Source organism: Artemia franciscana, chromosome 16 (genome assembly GCF_032884065.1).
Source record: "Artemia franciscana chromosome 16, ASM3288406v1, whole genome shotgun sequence".
Lineage (NCBI taxonomy): Eukaryota > Metazoa > Arthropoda > Branchiopoda > Anostraca > Artemiidae > Artemia > Artemia franciscana.
The window spans coordinates 20,347,212-20,369,488 of record NC_088878.1 but is presented as its reverse complement, the minus strand read 5'-3'; the positions used below and the strand labels follow the sequence as shown (position 1 = coordinate 20,369,488).

The following is a 22,277-nucleotide window of genomic DNA, read 5'->3' as shown; positions in this document are numbered from 1 at the left end:
GTTTGAAATTATCACTTGTATTCAAAAATAAAACATAAAAGCTTGAATTTCATAAGCAATTCTTATCAAGAGTAAGGATGTTCAATTTTTACTAAACTTCAGGGGACCTTAATTCTGTTAACAGGACTTTAGTGTATTGTATTTTGAAGTCCAAAAATGTTTAGTTCTTCAACTTATGTAGCTCCATGTTTTGAAGAGTTTTGTACTCTTTGTGATTTCTTTCCTTGCGCTGAGCTCGAGAGAAATTACTGTGGGATCCATGGCAACTGTGGACATGGGTTGGAAGAGCCCTATCTTAAAACCCCTGGTGTTCTGAACATTTAATATATTGGCCCTGTAGTTGATATTTTAAGTGTTTTGTAAAAATGCGCAAAATAGGCACTGGTCGCGGGTCTTCTCTTGGGCAGCGATTGAAAAGAACACGGACTGGATAACTTGGCCAGAAAAATGACAATACCAACAGGGTCCTGTGCTGTTCTTTTCAACGTCATCCAATCACTCAATTAATATTCATCTAATACAATAACATTGAAATAAGTTCTTGTGATTTGGCCATACCAAGTAGACATAGAGTACCACCTATGTACAAGTCATTTAAATACAATGATTCAACGAGGGAAGTTAAAAGAAGAGCTAAGGGGATTTTTTGTGTGCTGAAATAAGACAGAAATAAAACTCTACTACTAGAGAAAACTGCTTGTAGAAACAAATATAAACGTAATTTCGTTCCGCTTTTAGCCTTTAAGAAACTATTACTCAGTCATTTTAAATGATTTTGGGATATTCTGATTCGGATTAACACTGCCTTCAAGAAGAAGCAGAATGTGATGGAATTATGCTAAAATTTGAAGGTTGGAAAATTACGCGGAAGAGTATATTTATACTTAGCGATGGTTTTACAAAGAGGCTAATACTAAAAAAAAAAACATCTACTTGATTTGATTTTTTACTGAGATATTTGATTTTACGTTTTAAATTTAGTGCTATCTTCTTTTTCTTAAAATGCCAAGCCATCCGAAGTCTACTTTGATCACTTTTTACCTTCACGACGATTTTCCCTATGCAGGTTAAGATAGGTCGAGAATAAGTCTTACTACCACCTGTCTAATCTACTCGAAATTATTATCATGCCCCAGAAAATTAAAGCTTATTCTGTATAGTTGTCTTTTAGTGGTAGCTGGTAGGCTTGAGAGCAGCAATTCAAGATGTCAGGCCTTCTTAAATATATCGGCTACAACTCCAATTTTTAACTAGGCTATTGAGGCTGCACATCTTATTAGTAGATAGATCAATGGTTGGATCGAACTATAAAACTATTTCTTAAAATTAGCTTCAAGTTTGACCTTATCCTACAGCTACGTTACAAATTAGATAGATTAACTAGTAAAGTCGATGCTCAAGGAAAAGATAAAAGCTTTTTTTTTTTTTTTTTACCAGAAAAGCTCCAAAAGAGGACAAATAGCTATTAAAATTGGTATGGAGAAAAGCAATTGTGTCAATGAGAAAACAAACTACAATAGGAATTACTATGCTTTTCATTTTATTGTTTGTTATCAAGAATTATTTATTATTAATATTAATGATAATAAGTGCAGACTCACCAACTGACAACAATCCATAACGTGCATTATTTTACACACCTATTTTTGTTTTCGATTTTTTTTTTTATATCTGTTCCTAAAATCTTCCTTGCAAAGGAACAATAATCTGAAAACATTAGTTAGGCCTAATCATATTAATCTATTCTATTCGTATCTATTCGTATAGGCATGCTTTTGCATGAGTATTCGATAGCCTATACGATTTAGGCCGTTCCAGTGTGTACAAAAGTGGACATGAAGAAAAATAAAGTAAAAGTATATATACGAACTTTTCCCTCTTCCATGACCATTATTTTGTCACAAGCTTTAACTGTGTCAAGTCGATGAGCAATTGTAAGTAATGTGCAGTCAATAAAAGCCTTCCTAAGTGTTTCTTGAATAATCACATCTGTTTGAGCATCAATTGAAGCTGTTGCTTCGTCAAGTACAATGATCTGAAAGGAAGAAGTATTATTTGTCTCATCGAGTAACTGCGGTACGCTGGAAAACGACTCTAACTATGAGAAATTGCAACAACAACGAATTTTTATTAATAAAGAAAGAAGCATAAGCTAAATTTTAAAACTGATGTTGGGACACCAAATTAGAATCGGTAAAAATTTGCTCTCAAAGGCCAGAGAAGCTTGTCAAAAAAAGAATAAAAAGTCAAGGTGTGAAATTCCTTAGAAATGGTATTTAAGAGGATATTAGGGTTGTATAACAGCTATATTTTTTATATTCCAAATAAGGTATTTGAAGGGGATAGAATAAAAATCTGAAAGCAACAAATATCCGATTTAGGTGAAAAGGTGTTTTTTCTTTGGTTTTCTGTGTTGGTGTCGACAATGATTCCTTTCATGACTGTCCCATGGGCTAGGACCCAGAAGAGTTTACTTTATGTTTCATTGCGATTTGTACCCCATTTCCCAGAACTCAAATTATCCCCAACGACCCTTTTTATCTTTTATTAAGAGTAATTTCAGACGATGCCATTTGGCAATTTTTGCTTTTTTTCAGACGTGGATTTGGTTTCACCGTTGAAGGTGAGGATAGTTGAGCCAATCCCTCGTGACGCCTGGTATCGTCCCATATACCAGGGCCTTATTCTTTGTTTCCTTCAAGTGTAAATTTTAGAGAACGAGAAAGTTTTTGTTAATAATCCTGCTATAAATCTCTGATAAGTGATAACCTAGAACCCATAAAATGATTGTCCCTTTTTGGTTTTTCCTTTTCACTGGTTGGTAAATGAACCCCCCTCCCCCCTCAGGAAAAGCCTGATAATTACATAGCTGTATGAAGATACAATTATCTTCCACTAATGTTGCGGATTCCCTTCATCAAAATCCTAAACCTGGTTGCAATGGCTATACAGCCCATTATCCCAATTGTTTTATATTGGAGACATGGTAGATGATAGTATACCTTGTAGCCAAGCTGCTCTGTAGCTCCAGCAGGGACGCTGGCCACACAGGAACACCCGTGCCACAGGAATGCTTTTATGGAGATCAGGTCATATTGAAGAAGCAGGAAGTAAATTGGTTGCAGGAATAAATTGAGGTTGATTGAAGATTGATGTTTAGTGTTTTCTTTTTGTCCTTTTGACATTTTGACCAGTGGGATGTTGTGACAGCCATTTATCTTAGGTGGGAGGTGTTGGGCCCCTGTCTATAATTATCAGATAAATGCCCTGTTTCTCCAGTGTAAAAATTACGTTCACTCGCACCTTTAAATCATTGATTTTGTGTCTCTTGGTTTAAAGTTTTCAAGTGGGGATGATAAAGCCACGGAAAGAGTTAGAAACTAGCTATTAATATAAAACTGTAAAAAAAAAAAGTCATACGCTTTCGATAGACTAGCTCCAAGGACCACGTTTGTTCTTGATTAATGAAGACTACTTGTAGCGTCTACACCATCACAGGTTGAAGGACTTACCTTTGATTTTCTCAACAGAGCACGAGCCATGCATAACAGTTGTCTTTCACCAACAGAAAAATTTTGGCCGTCTTCAGAAACGATAGAATCTAGTCCGTGTGACAACGACTCAACTTTCTCTTTCATGCTTGTCATCTCAAGTGTCATCCATAATTCGTTGTCATCATGTTGGCCAAACGGGTCAAGATTGTTTCTAAAGAAAAGTACAGTTGAGTTGCGACTAGTCTAGGTAAACGTGCCACTGTATCTATCGCCAGACAGCGACTAGTCTAGGTAAACGTGCCACTGTATCTATCGCCAGACAGAAGTCATTTCTTTTCAGTACTTACTTGTAAACGAAGTTCAATTCTTTTACTTGTATAACATTTTTTTGAGTAAGCTATATCTCAAAGTTTGAAAATCAAAGAGTAGGAAACTTACAAGAGTGGAAATTGGCGCTAGTGTCGACAAAAAAAATTACTGACGCCGGCTGACTTTTAGTTACTTTATTTAACCATAAACTGCTGAACAGTTTTTTTTTTCATTTACTTTAAAATGCAGAGGGGAGAATAAAAAATCAGAACCCTGTCCTCAGTAGGTATGCCAGTCTGAAGTCAACTATTCTGCTCAAACTGCAAGATACTCCGATGCTAACATTGTCCTGTTTCGTGCTGACTAGATTTTGACTTAAAATAATAAGTCTTGAAAACAAAAATATGCTCATTAATTATACCACATACAGAGATATTTTAGCTCTAATTCTCAAACATTGCAGATTAATTACATCAAATATCAAATTTTCTTTGAAACTTTCTGCTTTCTAACGAAGTCACCAGACGGCATGCTGTCAGTGGAGCTAGTTGTTTTAATCCCTATCTGTCCATTTTAAACCACTGAAGATCCATAAGAATCCAATTCTTTTTTAGCCATATGGCAAAACCTAACTGTTTCAGCAATTCTGTAGAGGCAAACCCACTTTTTGAGTCGTTCGTAGGAAAACAACGAGGGAAGTTAATATTTAGCGTTTTCGTCTTAGTCAAACAAAATAAGAGACGAAGGTTGGTAGTCATTCTGATTTTTTTGGCACTTTCACAAATTAATTATGGGTTCGCCTGAACTCAGCTATCTTTGGATGTTATACTGGTTTGAGGTTGTTTTCATTGATGCTGAGTAATCTGGTTTTATTCAGTCTTTCAGTTTACTAATCATGACCTGACCTCACCTCAGCTAAGTTTTTACCCATACTAATTGTAATTTTTTAAAGCTATATTATTATTGTCGTTTTCTAGAAATAAAAGGAAAGAACTTTTCTTACTTTTCGTCAACTAGGATATCGATCAACCCACCGAAACTTAAAAAGATTTATTCTACACAGCAAAGATTTTAAAAGAAGAACTTAAATTGAGAGGAAGAATGGAACAGTACAATAATGTTTTTGTTTTGCCAGGAATTGGGTAGCAGCATTAAAGCTTACTTGTGGCTTGGGTATTCACGACGCAGAACTAACGCCTCAGTGAAAAAGAGACTTTTATTTGACCTAAATGAGATAATTGATTTGAATGATGAATAATAAATACAATTAACAAATATATTAAGCAATATATAAGATGGGACTGACCAAATAATGACAACATTTAAAGAATATAATAGGGGGGATGAACATGCATGCTAAATAATCAGCTAAATTCATCAAATCAATAAACAAAAATTCGTATTTTAAAGCTGACTGAAAGAATCCAAAGCTCCTGCGAAGTAAAAGATGCATTTTAAAAAGAATATATTGTTAATTAACAACTATGGAAGGCTTCACAGATATTTTTTTAGGGGGGAAGGGAGAAAAAAAATACTCAATATCTTCCCTGGGTCACGCTATCTCTAAGGCTGGTCTATAAAACCAAACCAGCTGGAACAAAACCAGATTACCCAGCAGCAACGAAAAATAGCCAAAAAACATTTCAACATTCATAGAAAAGCCGAGGTCAGGTCAAGCCGTGACTGATAAGTATAAATATCGAACAAAACCAAATTACCCAGCAGCAATGAAAAACAGCCAAACACCAATTACACCACCCATAGGACAGTTGAGGTTAGGTCAAGTCGTGACTGATAAGTATAAATATCGAACAAAACCAGATTACCCAGCAGCAATGAAAAATAGCCAAAAAACCAATTACACCGCCCATAGGACAGTTGAGGTTAGGTCAAGTCGTGACTAATAAGTATAAATATCGAACAAAACCAAATTACCCAGCAGCAATGAAAAACAGCCAAACACCAATTACACCACCCATAGGACAGTTGAGGTTAGGTCAAGTCGTGACTGATAAGTATAAATATCGAACAAAACCAGATTACCCAGCAGCAATGAAAAACAGCCAAACACCAATTACATCACCCACAGACAGTTGAGGTTAGGTCAAGTCTTGATTAACAAGCACGCATATTAAACAGAACCATATTACTGAGCATCAAGGAAAAAACAGCCATAGGAAATCATACAACCATAGGAAAGAAAATACAACGTTCATAGAGCACAACGTCCATAGATCAGGTCTGGCAGTGACTTCAGTTCAATAAAATGCACACGGGGGGGGGGAAGAGGCAAACTACATCTTTCAAAATATAGGGGGAGTCAATTGTGCAAATTTTCCAACTTTTGTTATGAAAATACCAAAACAGGCAATGTTCGACGAAAATACTAGAATAAAACTATATGTTGAAATCGGAGGGTGGCAAACGCCCCATCCACTTCAATTGAAGTCACTGTGGCCAGGTCACGATTCTTATGTGTAAATACTATTTAGAACCATATTATCTAGTATCAAGGACAATCAGCAAAAATGAATACAACATCCGTTAGGTCAACTCAAGGCATGATTAATGACCATAAATATTAAATAGAACCAGACAACTGAAGATTACGGAAAATAGCCAATACTAAATAATTAGGATAGCCCTGGGGTGAGCGACCTGAGGCTCACTGAGCCGGGTGCGTCTCTTGAGAAACCCGTCGTCATTCTAACTATGCATGTTCTAAAATCAAAATGAGCCCCAAAAATAAGAACAAGTACGTTAAAAAATGTGTTCGTGAACCTGTCAACATGAATGATTGGAAAAACAATTCACATCCTTTTTTTGCTCACATTTTTCGCCCCAATCTATTTTAAACTTTGATTTTTGGCGTATTTTCAAAAAATTTGGTATGCGATCTGTGAGAAATATTGCTGCTATATCCGCGAATGCATTACAACCCATTGTGCTGTCAAAGCACTTAAGAGAGAATTTCTACCTTTAACTTGCCCGGAATTTTTTTTTTTTGAAAATAGTTCGCCGACGAAGTTTGTGAAATGAATTTGCAGTGTCAGGTGAAGAAGTCTTACACGCGCATAGGATATTCTATTTGCTATTAATCAAACGTTATCGATCGGTAACTATTTGGTAATATGTTGAAAATACGAGGGAATTGTGTTTAGGATTAGGAGGCTTGTTTTGCAGTGCTGTGAGCTGTTGAACGCAGATGTGAATAATCTTCATAATTTTTTTTTCGCCAAGTCGGTTCGGTTAGGGATTTCATATTCCATTTTAATTAGATATTTTTAACTGACAATTATGATTATAAAGTGAAACATTCAGATGTTCTTATGGATAATATTTTACACCCTAGCCGTGGCTCTTAAATGGACTTTTTCAATATTAAGATGGTTATTTAGCTCTTTGACCTAAAGGGCCACCGATCACGGGGATAGCCAATAAAACATCTTTAGAACAGCTGAGATCAGACCAGATCGCGGTCACCAACTATATTTAAGAAACTTGAAACATTAGCTGAAGGGCAACGAGTTATGATGCATGTTAAAGTTCTCGGGACCTTTGAGAAGCACTAGAAGTAATTTCATTTCTTTTTGCGGAATTCAATGTTTCGAGGTCCACCACTGGCTTACCTCCATCGAACTTCTGCGTACTGGAATCAGTATCTATATGCTGAAAGAGACACAGATACAAACCGACTATTGAGTTCTATGATAAAGATGATCCCAATTCTCTCTGCCCCAAGAAATTATTACACCGTTAAACTGCACAGAAGAAAAGTTCAAATATCCTGGCACGGCACTGGAAGCTCACGACCAGTTACGAGACAGTAGTTCGTTGTATAAAAAAAAAAAAAAAAAAAAAAAAAAAAAAAAAAAAAAAAAAAAAAAAAAAAAAAAAAAAAAAAGTTTACACCATTTCTTGTCATTTAGAATTGGAACCAATAATTATTTATGGTATCGATTGCACTGATTCGATTGTACCGATTCTCCTTAGGTCATTTTCATTCAGATGGATAGGACAAAGTGAAATATTTTATATGTTAATTAACTCCTTCATTTTGAACTTGAATCCCCATCTCATCAATCTGCTTTGTTGATGTAAAAATAGCCTAAATGTACCAACAAAATGTTTTTATCATCAATTTACAGGAGTAAATATAATCCCAAGTGGTAAACCAGCATCATATAGTATAGTTTTTGGCAGGGACGTCACGTAGGGGGAGGAGGAGGATACTCCTTCACCAATTTTTCAACCAGTGGGATAAAAAGTTCGAGTTGGTACAATGGTGGCACATGGCGTCAGTATTTTACTGGCTCAATTTTTTCTATTAAGGCAAATGAGTTGATGGAAAATATGTTGCGTAAAACCGATGAAAGAAGATCATTAAGCAGGTAAATAACAAAAATGAAGAAATTTTAATAAGAATGTCATCCATATCAGCCGATAAAAATGATCAGCCAGTCGGTAAAATCCATACAAAATAACCTCTGGTCGATATCAGACGAAGTCCACAGGGAAGTAATTACTCGTACTTCTTAGTCCCAGCCTGTGAATTCTGTGCACTTTCAACATTTCTACAATTGGGCAACACTTCTACAATTGAAACTAATTTAATATTTTTCAAATTATTTTCTTTAACCTTAATCTTGCCCCAAGATGGTAACTCATTCCCCACCCCAAAAAATAGAAATTAAATAAATAAAAATTTAAGAACAAATACTATAGGATATTCTATGTAATACACTCTGCCTATATTTTAGAAGATGTAAAATTATATTTGGAATATAATTTTACACAGGGGGATTTTATGAGGGGGAGGGAAGAACATGCATAGCATCTATTTATACTTTGTTCTGATTCCTTTTTTAAATCAAATCTACTTCATGTTCCATAAAATTTAAGAATAAATACTATAGGATATTCTATGTAATACACTCTGCCTATATTTTGGAATATGTAAAATTATATTTGAAATGTAATTTTACACGGGGGGATTTTACGGGAGGGGGAGAATATGCATAGCATCTAATTATACTTTGTTATGATTCGGTTATTTAGATCAAATTTACTTCATGTTCCATGAATGATTCAAATACACAAAAATAAGTTTTTGCTTTATGTTTTGTATATTCCCCCAGTGAAACCCTTGAAGAAGACTGTAGATATACACTCAAAGATTAACTTTAACGTATCCCAAAGGCGAATGAATATTGGCAAGCCACTGAGCGCAATGGCCATTGAGACATCGTATATTTTCAACTATGAAAAATACTACTTTGGCAAATTTAGGCAATAAATTATATACCTTATAGTACCAATGAAAAGAACAGGATCTTGAGGAATAACTGCAAGATGACTCCTCAAAACTTCCAAACCAACATCTTTGATGTTAATGCCATCTATGCGAATGCTTCCTGCTTCAATTTCAACAAGTCGGAATAATGCAGATATAAGGGTAGACTTTCCTGAGCCTGTTCTACCAACAATTCCTGATAAAATAATAGGATAACAGTAATTTTCTGCTTTTCAGATGGGTAGTATAGTTTTAGGAACCCATCCAATGAAATCGAATAATCTATTAAGAAACAATGTACACTTTCATAGGTATGGCACAAACAGGGTATCCTTGAGTAAAAAAAGGGTCGCAACTATAAGTTTAAGTAGAATTACAAAAGATACTATAATGATTAAAATTGGTCAACTCATGACAATTATTAAAAACTATAAATTATTAAAAAGAAAAGTGCTATGTACGAGAATAATACTGCTGCGATTAAGGTAGAAAATGAGGTTAGCAGTTGGTTTTGTATTAAATCAGGAGTTAAGCAGGGTTGTGTTCTATCCCCCTTTATATGGATCATATAATGGGAGTGGGACACCACGGAATCAAATGGGAAGGAAAAAGTCTCCTGGACTTAAATTATTTTGAGCAAAATAAATAAGCTTTTAGACGTTTTGCGAGTTCAGAGTATTTGAATAGGTTTGAAAATTAATATTAAGACGACTAAGTCACTGAGGCTAGGATTAAGTGAAGATGAAAAGGTGACGTTGGGTAACGACTAAGTCACTGAGGCTAGGATTAAATGAAGATGAAAAGGTGACGTTGGGCAGCTTTGCTTACCTTGGTAGTATTATTAGTAAAGATGGTGGGAGCAGTGAAGATGTTGAAAGTAAAATAGCCAATGCTCGTGGTATTTTTTACAATTAAAAAAAAGTTTGGTAGAACAGAGATAAATCTGCAGACCAAGATTAGAATATTGGAAGGTATAGTGATGAAAGTGGTCAAATATGGCTCTGAAACATGGGTGCTCCAAAAAGCGGATGAAGATTTACTAGATGTTTTCCAGAGAAATTGCCTACGGATTATTCTAGGTACCCGCCTGACTGATCGTATTTCAAACAGTAGGCTGTACGAAAAGTGTGGTTCAATCCCGCTTTGTAGGGCTATACTGAAAGAAAGGTTGAGGTGGTTAGGGCAAGTTCTGCGAATGACGAAAGACAGATTGCCAAATATTGTTCTTTTTGGCCAACCGTCTAGGGCTAAACGGAAAGCAGGTCGTCCTCGTCTGGGGCGGGAGGATGTCATAAAGAACGATTTAAAGGGAATGGGAACTTCTTGGGAGGGTGTAAAGAGGGAGGCTTTGAATAGATTGGGATGGATGAGAAGCAAACGTAGCTGTGTTGGCCTCACGCGGCTTGGTTGTGCGGCGAGTTGCTAGAAGAAGAAGAAGATTGTGACCTGGTGCAAACCGGTGTCAATTTTGGAACTTTCACTCGTTGACTGACCGTATATAAAAAAAAGCTGTAGGATATAATTGGTTAAATCTCAGCTTCTAGGGATAAAATGAAAGAAAGGTTGGGATGGCTAGGCTACGTTTCAAGGACGAAGGATAACAGATTGTCAAAGATTGTGCTTTGCTATCCGTCCACCTGGGGTCAAAAGAAAAGACTGTCGTTCCCAAATCTCGATAAAATGACCTAGAGAAGAGGTCAAAAGATAGATTTACAGGAAATTAGATGTTTATGATATAGGGTAAAGAGTGAAGCTTTGAATAGATTTGGGCGGGGGAGGAGCAGGCGCAGTTGTGTCCGCCTTAGGAAAATTGGTGCTGCTGTGAGTTGCTGGTAGTAGTAGCAATACAAGTAGTAGCAGTAGTATTTTAGTGAAAATTAGCTTATAACCTAGACAAAACTGAAGAACTAAATTAATCCTTTTTTCAGACTCATGAACAAAATTTATGGTTCTAATAAAGTTTTTTTTTTTTTTACTTGGGGATTTTGGAAAAATTAAGAAAAATTACTTAATTTTTTAGGATCGTAATACATCTTTTTGGGCTAAACCAAAAAATTTGATAAATTTCTTTTCTACTATATACAGTTTTTTGTCAAAAATTAAATGTATTTGTAAAATGTTTTGCAACTCAGATGTTATATCCTTGTCCAAGTTCTATTTTGTTATCTACACGTTTTGATAGATACTAGCATATTAACATAGTAGAATAAGAAAATATTTATTTAATTTAGGATTATTTAATGGGAGTGTTAATAAAGAATAGCTAACAACAAAAGCTAAGAGCTCATATGGCACTTGTGACGAGGTCGGAAAAGCTCGGTATGAGCTCTAGCCAAATTCTAAGAATCAATAGATTGATTTAAAAGAGAAATCAGAGGCTTAATGCCGGTCGGGATTTAAAGTAAGAGCTCTGAGTCATGAGGTCCTTCTAAATATCAAAATTCATTAAGATCCGATCACCCACTCATAAGTTAAAAATACCTTAATTTTCTAATTTTTCCTCTCCCTTCAGCCCCCCCCCCGATGGTCGAATCGAGGAAAACGACTTTACCAAGTCAATTTGTGCAGCCCCCTGACACGCCTACCAATTTTCATCGTCCTAGCACGTCAAGAAGCACCAAACTCGCCAAAGCACTGAACCCCACCCCCTTACTCTCCCAAAGAGATCGGATCCAGTCCGGTTACGTCAATCACGTATCTACGACATTTGCTTATTCTACCCACCAAGTTTCATCCTGATTTCTCCACTCTAAGCGCTTTCCAAGATTTCTGGTTTCCCCCTCCAACTCCCCCCAATGTCAACAGATCTGGTCGGGATTTGAAATAAGAGCTCTGATACATGAGTTCCTTCTAAATATCAAATTTCATTAAGATCCGGTCACCCGTTCTTAAGTTAAAAATACCTCAATTTTTCTAATTTTTCCAAATTAACAACCCCGAGCTCCCCCAAAGAGAGCGGATCCGTTCCAATTATGTCAATCACGTATCTATAACTTGTGTTTATTCTTCCCATCAAGTTTTGTCCCGATTTCTCCTATCTAAGCATTTTCCAAGATTTCCAGTTTCCAAGATTTCTGTTTCCCCCTCCAACCCCCTATTTCCCCGGATCCGATTCGAACTGAAAATGGAGCATCTGAGACATAAGATTCTTCTATATATCAAGTTTCATTAAGATCCGCGATCGCTATATGTCACCATGAAAAAGCAGGGAAGAAGAAACAACAGCCAAAACAAATTTGATTTTATGAATACATCACACAAGAGAATAGCTCATCAGACTAATGTTTTAACTTTAAATAGTCAGTCACATACAGTTACATCATGGTTCAGCTTACTCTAACGAGCAGTTTTTCATACGTTTGTGATTCTGACTCCTGGTCGTCCCCAGAAAAAAAATAAAAAAATCATCTAATTTAGAATAGTACTGGTATCCACTAAAAATAACGGATCGTCCAGGATAAATTTATAACATTTAAGCAACTGATAGGTTAGCTAAAGCAATTTCAATACAGAAAAGCAATTTGAACGCTCAGAAAGTAAACTATCATTTTATAAGCTTTTCAAAAATATACATATCAAGGAAAATTTGAATAACTGGCTTACCGACTTTCTCATTGCAGCGAATTTTGAATGACACCCTATTTAAGGCAAGAGGGAGATTAGCTCTATAGCGCAGTCTGACTTCAATAAATTCTACTTCCCCAGAATTAGGCCAATTCTTTGGAGGAACCTTTTCGGCTATGGTGTTACCTTCACTTTCCATTGTCTACAAAATAAATAAAAAAACAAATTTTTCGAATGTTGGTATCACTGTTATATCTAGCCAAATTTGAGTCGTCGACTGTCAAGCAAAAGGAGGTAACTGGCATACAAAAAAAAATTTCAATACATATACTGTCGGACCTTTTTGACAGAGGAATTTTGGCTGATACCACCTAAAAGACCCAAGGTATATCTCAATCATTTATGAAGATATCACTTCTTGGATAGTGTAAGCGGTAAAGACAATCTTACATATACAGGGTGCATAGACATCCCATATAATTAAAGAAACAGGATTCTTATGTTTCCACAATTTGAATTTATATATTTTAAGCGCTTATCTTAGCTCTCTGATCTCCGCTTGAACGGAATAAAACTGTGCGTCCATTTCAACAATGTCAAAGAAACATACTTTCAAATGCATTTAACAGTCATGTAGCTCCAATATTGTAACGTCTTTGCTAACTTTGAGTTGCTCAGATGAGGTAAGTTAGATGAGTTAGAAAGAGGTCCTCGGATGGGCGCCCGTTAGGTAATATGGTATGGGAAGGTCCCTCTGTACTTCTCTTCAGCTCTGGATAGTAGCAAAATTATTTTATTAACGCCAGTGATAATAGGACGTCAGATAATGTTCAATTTTTATACAAATGACAGCATGAACACTCCACTCAAACAGCGAACTAAAAACAGACACTGCAGAAAAGGGGTTTGAATTATGGAGAGTAAAATTTTGGACGAAGATTCATTTTAAAAATCCTCAATATTCTTCAGGTGACTTGGCCACTTATCATCACAATATTAAGGATGCCTTACCCAAATTTCCTAAGTTCTAAAATGAAATTTTGTCCAAAAATTTACAGTCCACAGTTCAGGCTTCCTACTTTCAAATTGACTGAACTAGAAAGCAACATTAGGAACTTGTATAATAAACACCCTACCGCCCAAGTTGTTCATTTATTGACGCATTATACATCCGTTTTTTTCGCTAGTTTCTTTCAGCTTAGCGTGAGATAAGACAAAGAAAAGTGACAGAATAGATGGGAAATATATAATTTGGGCTATATATTTGTACATTAGAGATGGGGAGACGGGGGTAAAGTATTTGGACAGTGTGAAGCTAGAAAACAATTCTTACTACATAATAGGCAGAATAATTGTACCTAACACATTAGGCATACAACCCGCTATGATTTATCCCCCCCCCCTAATATCCAAATATATAGCCCAAATTTGTTTCTAAAGTGTCTTTTTTTTTATCTTACTTTGGTATGTTTCATTAGGATTGAGCGTCAAAGAAACATATTAGAAGAACATTGGGTAGGGCGTATATCATACAAGTACCCAACATCTAAAAAAAGGACTACCAAGAGATAATGTTTTGACAATACTTTCCAAATCCAGAATCTTAGAAATAAATCATAAAATACGACCTAAGGAAAAAGGCTAAAAAAAAAAGACCCCCAAGCACAAAATGTTCAATTTTGAGCCACATGGCTTTACACAATATAACTACTATTCAAAACCCATGATAACAGCAAAATATCGGAGGCAAACACAGCTGCGCATATTCCCCCTCCTCCCGTGACTGTTCAAGGCTGAGTCTTCATTCTCTTACAAGAAATTTTATTTCCTTTTAACCTTGTCGCCGTGACCTCTTCCTATTTCATTTGTGATGTCCAGCTTTTCACTTGCCCTGGTTGGCTTCTCAAAAAACACATTCTTTGGAAGCATATCATTATCTATAAACCGTGACTAAACCATATTAAACTTTCTGTTATAATAGCTCTTAACGTTGGGTTCGAACCAAATTTCTCGTGCAGCTTACTATTTGATAAAGTTACTCGAAGGAGAACCAAAACTTTAAGCGGATACATCCTCTGAAGAATTTCTAGCTAGAGATTCTAAGCTATATAGAATCTATATATAGAATATATATAGCTATATCTATATAGCTATATATATAGAGATTCTGAATATAATTCCTCAACTTTTAAAGCGCTCATGTTTTAGCACCTGAGTTGACAACTTCCATTCTACCATCCTTGAATATGGTTTCTAGTTCTAAGATATCTTTCCCTATTCTTCCAGTTTTTCTCATACTTCGAAAACACCCACCACCTTGGCTATTCTACATTTAACATTTCATTACGTCGGTAACATTCACTAATAATGCTACCTAGAATGTTAAGTTATCTGTTCGATCAATTTTCTTGGTAAAAAACTTAGAGCAGTAAAATAGTTTCTGAAAAACTTAGAAACTAAAATAGTTTCTGGAAAATGAGCCATATAGTACCACAAAGGCAAAGATATACTAAAGAAAGTTTTGACAGGATTTTTGCAGAAACTTAATTTCAACTGAGGGGCAAACTGGGTCCAAAGGGGACTGGAGGGGGGAGTTGCCCCTTAACCCGTAGCAAACTACGCCCCTGGCACCAACCTGAGCTGCTTAAATCAAGGGATATTTTAAAATATACTAGTAATTTTTATTTTAAAACTAGTTTAGTACCCAATACTAGTAAACAATATTACCTTTTCTGTGTTATAAAGTCTTTGGAAGGAAGTGAATCGGGACTCGGTCTCAGCCGCAAGTCTTACTGTATACTGCAGCATACCACCCAGCTGAGCTGCATAAGCCAACACAAGGCCCGCATATGCTGCATCTGTCTGTCCATGGAAAGCAAGAACCATGGCAGCATTACTTGCTAGAATCCCGACAGTAATCATATCTAATCGTACGGCCAGCCATCTTAAAGCGCAGTTATAGAGGAAGAAGCAATTACTGTTCTCGTCTTGTAACACCATAAACCTTTAAAAGAAGAAGAAGAAGAAACTACTCTTGGTTAGCTTTGAAATTTGTATAATCCAAAGAAGTTTAGACAATCCTTTGTTACTTACTTTCTAAAAGTAAGCATCTTAGAATAATGATTTATTCGAAACTAAATTAAAAAGAAGAATAAGTGATGAATAGGGTAGCTGATGACACACATCCAAGTATTAAGGACGGTGATAATGAAATCTGATTACACCAATTACTTAAGTGGAAACTTGCACAGTCAAATATATCTTATAAAACTGGGAAAAAACGGGATTCAATTTTTACTGAAAAAACTGCAGTTACGTAATTTTTGATAGTAGTGGATGCCAAATAAAAAAAAAAGAAAGAAAAGTGGGTGAAAATCAGCCAAATTAAGCTAAACACATATGGCACCAAACAACTTAACAAGATGTAGCTTTCCTTTAAAGGTGGAGTTGTCTTTGAAAGTCAATAAATGATTAATGTTTGAGTTTTTATGGACGAAAGTCACAGTCAAAGTTGACTAATTAGTTTTTCTTGTTTATTTTAACTGTTCAACATGGCAAAACTGGCGAAAATGGGGTACTGCCCTTATTATATAATCAGGTCCTGTGGGACGTTTTATCTTGATGTCCTTGATGCTTTAAAAAGACTTCAGCAATTTGTTTAAGAAAAATGCACTTCTATTGTCAGAATTTTATTTTTTTTTAAATCATGCACTTATGGGAAAAGATCTCATCACTGAAGCTGCTTACTCTAAGTTTAAAAGCTTTTAAATGAATAAACTTAACACAAATTTAAAATAAATAATAACTTAGATTTTGAAGCTATTTTTCTCTTATGTTTTTTCTAAGAGACCTTCCTGCGATACATCTGAATTTTAGATGCCAGATATGGTGGAAAACACCTGATCTTGTTGCAAGTACAAGTATACAATTTCACTATACAATAATGAAAAATACTGATGACAATTTTGATAAATTTTTTTCGTGTCTCACTTAGACTATCTGTCTTGGATTTTTTTTTTCAGTTAGCCATGGCTCTAAAAATTTATCATCACAGTCCACCAGCTTGATTTGAATTCATAACAGTTGGTTTTTGAATTGAAATCAAGTTGGTGGACTGTGATCAAGATGTTGAGAGCCATTGCTAATGGGAAATAAAGCCAAGGCGCATAGTCTGAGTGAGAGGTTAGGTTTTTTATGACAAAAAAATTCTTTCAAATTAAAATCAAGTTGGCGGACTGTGATGAAAAAATGTTGAGAGTCATAGCTAATTGAAAAAAAAGCCTAGACAGATAGTCTGAGTGAGAGGTAAATGGCATAAGCTTTTTTTCAGAATTGTATAAAAATAATGTCATTTCACCTTATGATAGATTCTCTATCATCTATCCTTCGGCAGAATTACTTTCTTGCTCTCATATCCTTGGCTCTCAACACTTTTCATCACAGTCCGACAACTTGATAATTAATTCAAAAATCAACGGTTATGAATTAAAATCAAGCTGATGGACTGTGATGATAAATGTTGAGAGTTATAGCTAATTGAAAAAAAAAACAAGACAGGTAGTCTGAGTGAGAGGTAAAACTGGCATAAGCTTTTTTCAGAATTGTATAAAAATGACGTCATTTCCCTTGATGATAGATTCTCAATCATCTATCCTTGGGCAGAACTATCTCCTTGCTCTCATATCCTTGGCTCTCAACATTTTTCATCACAGTCCAACAACTTGATTTTAATTCAAAAATTAACGTATTGGGTCTCGAATTGCCTTCAAATGGCTCATATAACTCATAGACTGCTTGAATTACCTTATTCCATCCCTATCTATTAACAAGAGAAAAGACATCATTTAAAAAACTTTTCCTCAAAACAAGTTTTTCAAGAAAAGTAAAGAGTTCCATTACCCCAAAAATGAGCAGAAATAAAGTCAAATGACCTTTCAAACGTAAAACTACCACAAATCACCATCAATAAATAAATGAAACCCAAAACAAACAGAATTTGCGATAAATAGCCGAGTCAAACTCAAAATGAGCAAAAATTAATATGAGTAGGGCTGATAACCCCCATGCCTTCTCGAGAACAGAACATAATTTGCACTTTACTGAAAACAAAAATAATTTAAATGTTTTCACCTTCTTGACTTTAATAAATAAAAAAAATTCATAAAACTTTAAGGAATAAATAATAGTATAAGTATATTATACTGACAATACCCGGTCATTTGTTGTTCGTTTTTGTTTTTTCAGTAAAGTGCAAATTGTGTTCTAATATTGAGAAGGCATGGGGGCTGTAAGCACAACTTACGTTAATTTTTGCTCGTTTTGAGTTTGACTCGGCTATTTACTGTAATTAATTTAAAAAAAAAAAACTTTCAACAAAACAAGTTTTTCAAACATTTTCTACATTAAGCTTTACTGGGAAAAAATTGCGCTTTACTGAAAAAATTTAAATAAAAACAAAAAATAAATGACCGTTAATTGTCAGCTTAATTGAAATATATTGATATTCATTCTTTAATTTTTTGATAATTTTTTAATAATTAAAGTAAAAAAATTGAACAAAACACATTTTGTTTTCAGTAAAGCGCAAATTATGTTCTTGTCTCAAGAGGACATGAGGGTTATCAGGCCTAATCATTTTAATTTTTGCTCATTTTGAGTTTAATTCAGCTATCTATTGCAATTTCTGTTCGCTTTGAGTTTCATTTATTTATTGATAGTGATTTGTGCTAGTTTTATGCTTGGAAGATTATTTGGCTTTATTTCTGCTCATTTTTGGCTTAATTGAGCTCTTTTCTTTTCTTTGAAAACTTGTTTTGCAGAAAAGCTTTTTAAATCAATTTCTGTTCGCTTTTTACTGACATAGTCTTTTTCATGGAAATTTTTTTTTTATCTTTTCGCGTTTTTTTTCTATAAGAATCCATAGTTTGGGTTGCTATTTGTATGTTGGAGAAACTTTTTCAACAATTTTTAATCCTGACACAAACAGCATTCTTAATTTAATTTTATACCTCTGGAAGTTGACCTGAAAAATAAAACTTGATATCATTCCCAAGAGATTCTATCTATGCTCTTTGGAAACCTGGATACACTTACACTCTTTTTATTTATATAAATTGTAAGAACAGAATTAGTAACTGTAGTATCTCCAAAAGTTTCAACTTAATACCCCCAGTCGTTCTCGATATATTGCTGAAGTGTCTTATTGGCAACTATAAGCACAATGCCTTTTGATTTAGTTTAAAACGATATTTAATTTTAAAACACAATGAGCCAATTGCATAATTGTGGGGGGGGGAGGTTACCATGCCCATTTCCCCAAAGACATAGTTCCTGGACCTTTTTACTATGCTGAACAAAATGGCTGTCTCAGAATTTTGACTAGATGCGTTTGGAAAATGAATGAGCTTGAAAGATGGGCTGCTTGCCCTCCAATATCTTTTTAATCTTAAAAAGAGCACCAGAACTTTTAATTTTTAATCAAATTAGCTCCTTCAAAAGTTTCAATGATATTTCTAGCTATTATAGAGGGGTGCTACCTACGATATTGCTTATATGAGCTTTCGAAAACCTGCACGAATAATTCGTTTAATGGAAACTCCTCCTACACGTTCCACGTTATTAATACCTCCTTCACGTTTTTAGCGGAGGTACCATTTAGGGGGGTCAGGGGTGGGCAAATGCCCACCCCAGATTTTCCAGGTGGGCCCAAGCTTCCACCACAAAGGGCCCTTTTCCGGCCATAATTACCCATTATGTCCAACATAATCCATTCTGTTCAAATGCTAACTAACTGCACGCCTATTAGCCAAAGAGCGTAATTACCTGACGACCCTTGAGGTAATTACGCTATTTGCTATTAATCATTGCAAACTTTGAAAGTAGGTTAGATTCATAATAAAAGTCTCAAGTTCCGTCAAATGCCCCATGCCCACCGCAAGATTTGGCCCAAATGACGCCTCTGGTTCTTAGTACCCTTAACGTCATTAGTTACGGTAACCGTAGTGGTAGTAGTAAAAGTATACACACAGTGCCTTTTGGCTAGTTCAAAATCCCCCATAACTTACTCTTGAAGGTCTAACTTAATAATACAACCTTTGGTTTCTTCAAACATCCCCTTCAACACACGCTGAAAGTTTCAGTTTAATACCGTCAATCATTCCTGAAGCATTTCTGATGCATCCACTTGACAACCTGTGTGGGAATAGTGTGTTTCGAACTAGTTCCATACAGTTTCTGTATATCCCAGAATTTTTCACCTTAATACCCTTAGTTTTAATAGCAGTAGAATTAATAGTAGTAGCCTAAGCTTCAATGGCAGTAGTAGTATAAGAAGTAGCACTAATAGTAACAGTAGTACAAGTAGTATGAGTAGTAGCAATAGCATTAGGATGCAAATATTTTCTTTTGGTTAGTTTAATATACCTCACAAAAGCCTTGTTAGTTTTAACTTCACACACCAAACTGCTCTTAAGATATTGCTGTTAAACCCTTTTGACAACCTGCACACAGACGGCGTGCTGTGATTCAGTTCACCTTCCCCCTCAAAATTTCTTGAAAATTTCATCTTCATATCCTTAGCCATAGTTGTAATAGTAGTCACAGCAGTAGTATTAATATTACTAGTAATAGTATTGAATGGCGGTAGTACTAGTAGCAGCAATAGCATTAACATAATGCCTTTTGGTTAGTAGAGCATCCCTCACATCAAGTCCTAGAAGTTTCAACTTAATACAATAAGCCATTGCTATGACATTGCTGATATGTCCTTTTGATAACCCGTATGTTCATATACTTCTTGAAATTTTCATTTCAATGCTCTTAGCCTTACAATTAGTTGCAATATAAGTAGAATTCGTAGTAGCAGTAGTAAATAGAGCAGTAACAGTGGTATTAGCAGTAGTGTGCATGTATTACCTTTTGCTGAGATGATCTTCCCCTTTAAGCATTCTCTGAAAGCTCCAACTTAATATGCATATCAATTCTTTACACTATTTTGACAATGTGCATGCACATGGTGTCTTTTGCTTTATTTCAAATTTCCCCTTAATATTGGAAATGGAGTAGGGTGGTAGTAGTAGTGGTGGTGATAGTATTAGTGTGGGTAGCATACAAATATCGCCTTTTTGATTATCTTCCTTAGTATTTCCACAATTTTCCCAATCAATATAATAAGTTATTCCTGTGCTACACCCTTTTGACAATCTGTATAAACATAAAGTGTTTTGATTTAGTTCAACACCCCCCTCAGCATTCCCTGAAAAGATCACCTAAATGTCACCTGAATACTATGGGCAAATAATGAACGAATTGCCTGATTTACAGCTCTTGTCCTGAGGACTGTAGGGAGGTTAACGTCCCAAAAGACACAATTAATAGACCTTTCAACAATGCTGAACAAAATAGCTGTCTTAAAATTCGATTGGACAAGTTTTGGGGAATGATAGGCTGGGGAGGGGGTCTGATTGCCCTCCGTTCATATTTGACTCTTCAAAAGAGCATTACAACTTCCAACTTTCAATCAAATGAGCTCCGTCCGATCCAAAGTTTACGCGACCAACCGTTTCATGAAAACTTTTACAACCCTTGCCCATGGGCTCTGGGTGATTGTGTCCACCCTAAAGACATTATTAAATAATTTTTGGACTATTGGTAACAAAATGCCTATCTCACAATTCCATTGAATGCGTTTCCGGAAAAGAGGATGTCAGGGAGGGAGGTGGGCTACTTGCTCTTCGTCAAGTTTGACTGGTAAAGGGGAACTAGAAATATAGATTTCCAATCAAATAAACCTCTTCTTGAGTTCACACGACTACCCCTTCCATAAAAACCTTACATGCCCCTGGGGCATAACTTATGAGTCTTACCCCCCAGACTCTGGGGGATTCTGTCAACCCCAAAAGCCTTGTTATATGATCTTTGGGCTATTTTTGTGCAAATGGCTATCCCAAAATTTCTATCAGATGCATTTGGGTAAATACGACATGCGGGGAGAGGAGGGGGTTGGATGCCCCCTACAACTTTGAATCTTATAAAGGGCACTAGAACGTCTGATTTCCAATCGAATGAGCCCCCATCCGGAGTTTATACGGCCACCCTTTCTATAAAAACGTATATGCCCTTGGGGGCATAGCTTACAATCCTTGTGCTGGGGGTTGTGGAGGAGGAGGGTTGGCATCCTCAAAGACATACTTTCCAGAACTTTCAACTACGCTGAACAAAATGGCTATTTCAAAATTTTTATTGGATAAGTTTTGGGAATTGATGGGCGTGGGGGGGGGACTTGTTGTCATCCTTAAAGACATGATTCCTGGACCTTTTAACTACGCTGAACAAAATGGCATCTCAAGTTCTTTATTGGATGTTTTTTGGGGATATTTGTTACTTTCAATTATTAAAAAGTGCCCTGCGAAGTGCCCTGCAATAAAAAAACAAGAGCCAATAGCTCATATGGCACTTGTGACGAGGTCGGAAGAGCCAAGAGCTCATATGGCATGAGCTCTAGCAAAAATCTAAGAATCAATAGATTGATTTAAAAGGAAAATCAGAGGCTTAATGCCGGTCGGGATTTAAAATAAGAGCTATGTGCCACGAGGTCCATCTAAATATCAAAATTCATA

At 35.7% G+C, this 22,277-nt stretch overlaps 2 protein-coding genes across 15 annotated transcripts in view; one reads left to right on the top strand and one right to left on the bottom strand.

The window, feature by feature from the left end:
* Window positions 1–2,768, top strand: part of LOC136037190 (cartilage acidic protein 1-like) — a 59,971-nt gene extending 57,203 nt beyond the window's left edge. Inside the window, exon 11 of the mRNA XM_065719764.1 lies at window positions 2,598–2,768. Within this exon, the coding sequence (XP_065575836.1) occupies window positions 2,598–2,637 (40 nt within the window). The 3' untranslated portion in view covers window positions 2,638–2,768. The remainder of the gene's footprint in view (window positions 1–2,597) is intronic.
* LOC136037189 (ATP-binding cassette sub-family C member 5-like) overlaps window positions 1–22,277 on the bottom strand; it is a gene marked incomplete at its 5' end in the record, with an annotated part of 142,045 nt that overhangs the window by 1,079 nt on the left and 118,689 nt on the right. For all 14 annotated transcript variants that reach the window (XM_065719749.1, XM_065719751.1, XM_065719753.1 and 11 more), the window contains 5 exon segments: window positions 1,871–2,035; window positions 3,513–3,705; window positions 9,109–9,292; window positions 12,700–12,862; window positions 15,388–15,664. In XM_065719749.1, the coding sequence (XP_065575821.1) occupies window positions 1,871–2,035; window positions 3,513–3,705; window positions 9,109–9,292; window positions 12,700–12,862; window positions 15,388–15,664 (982 nt within the window).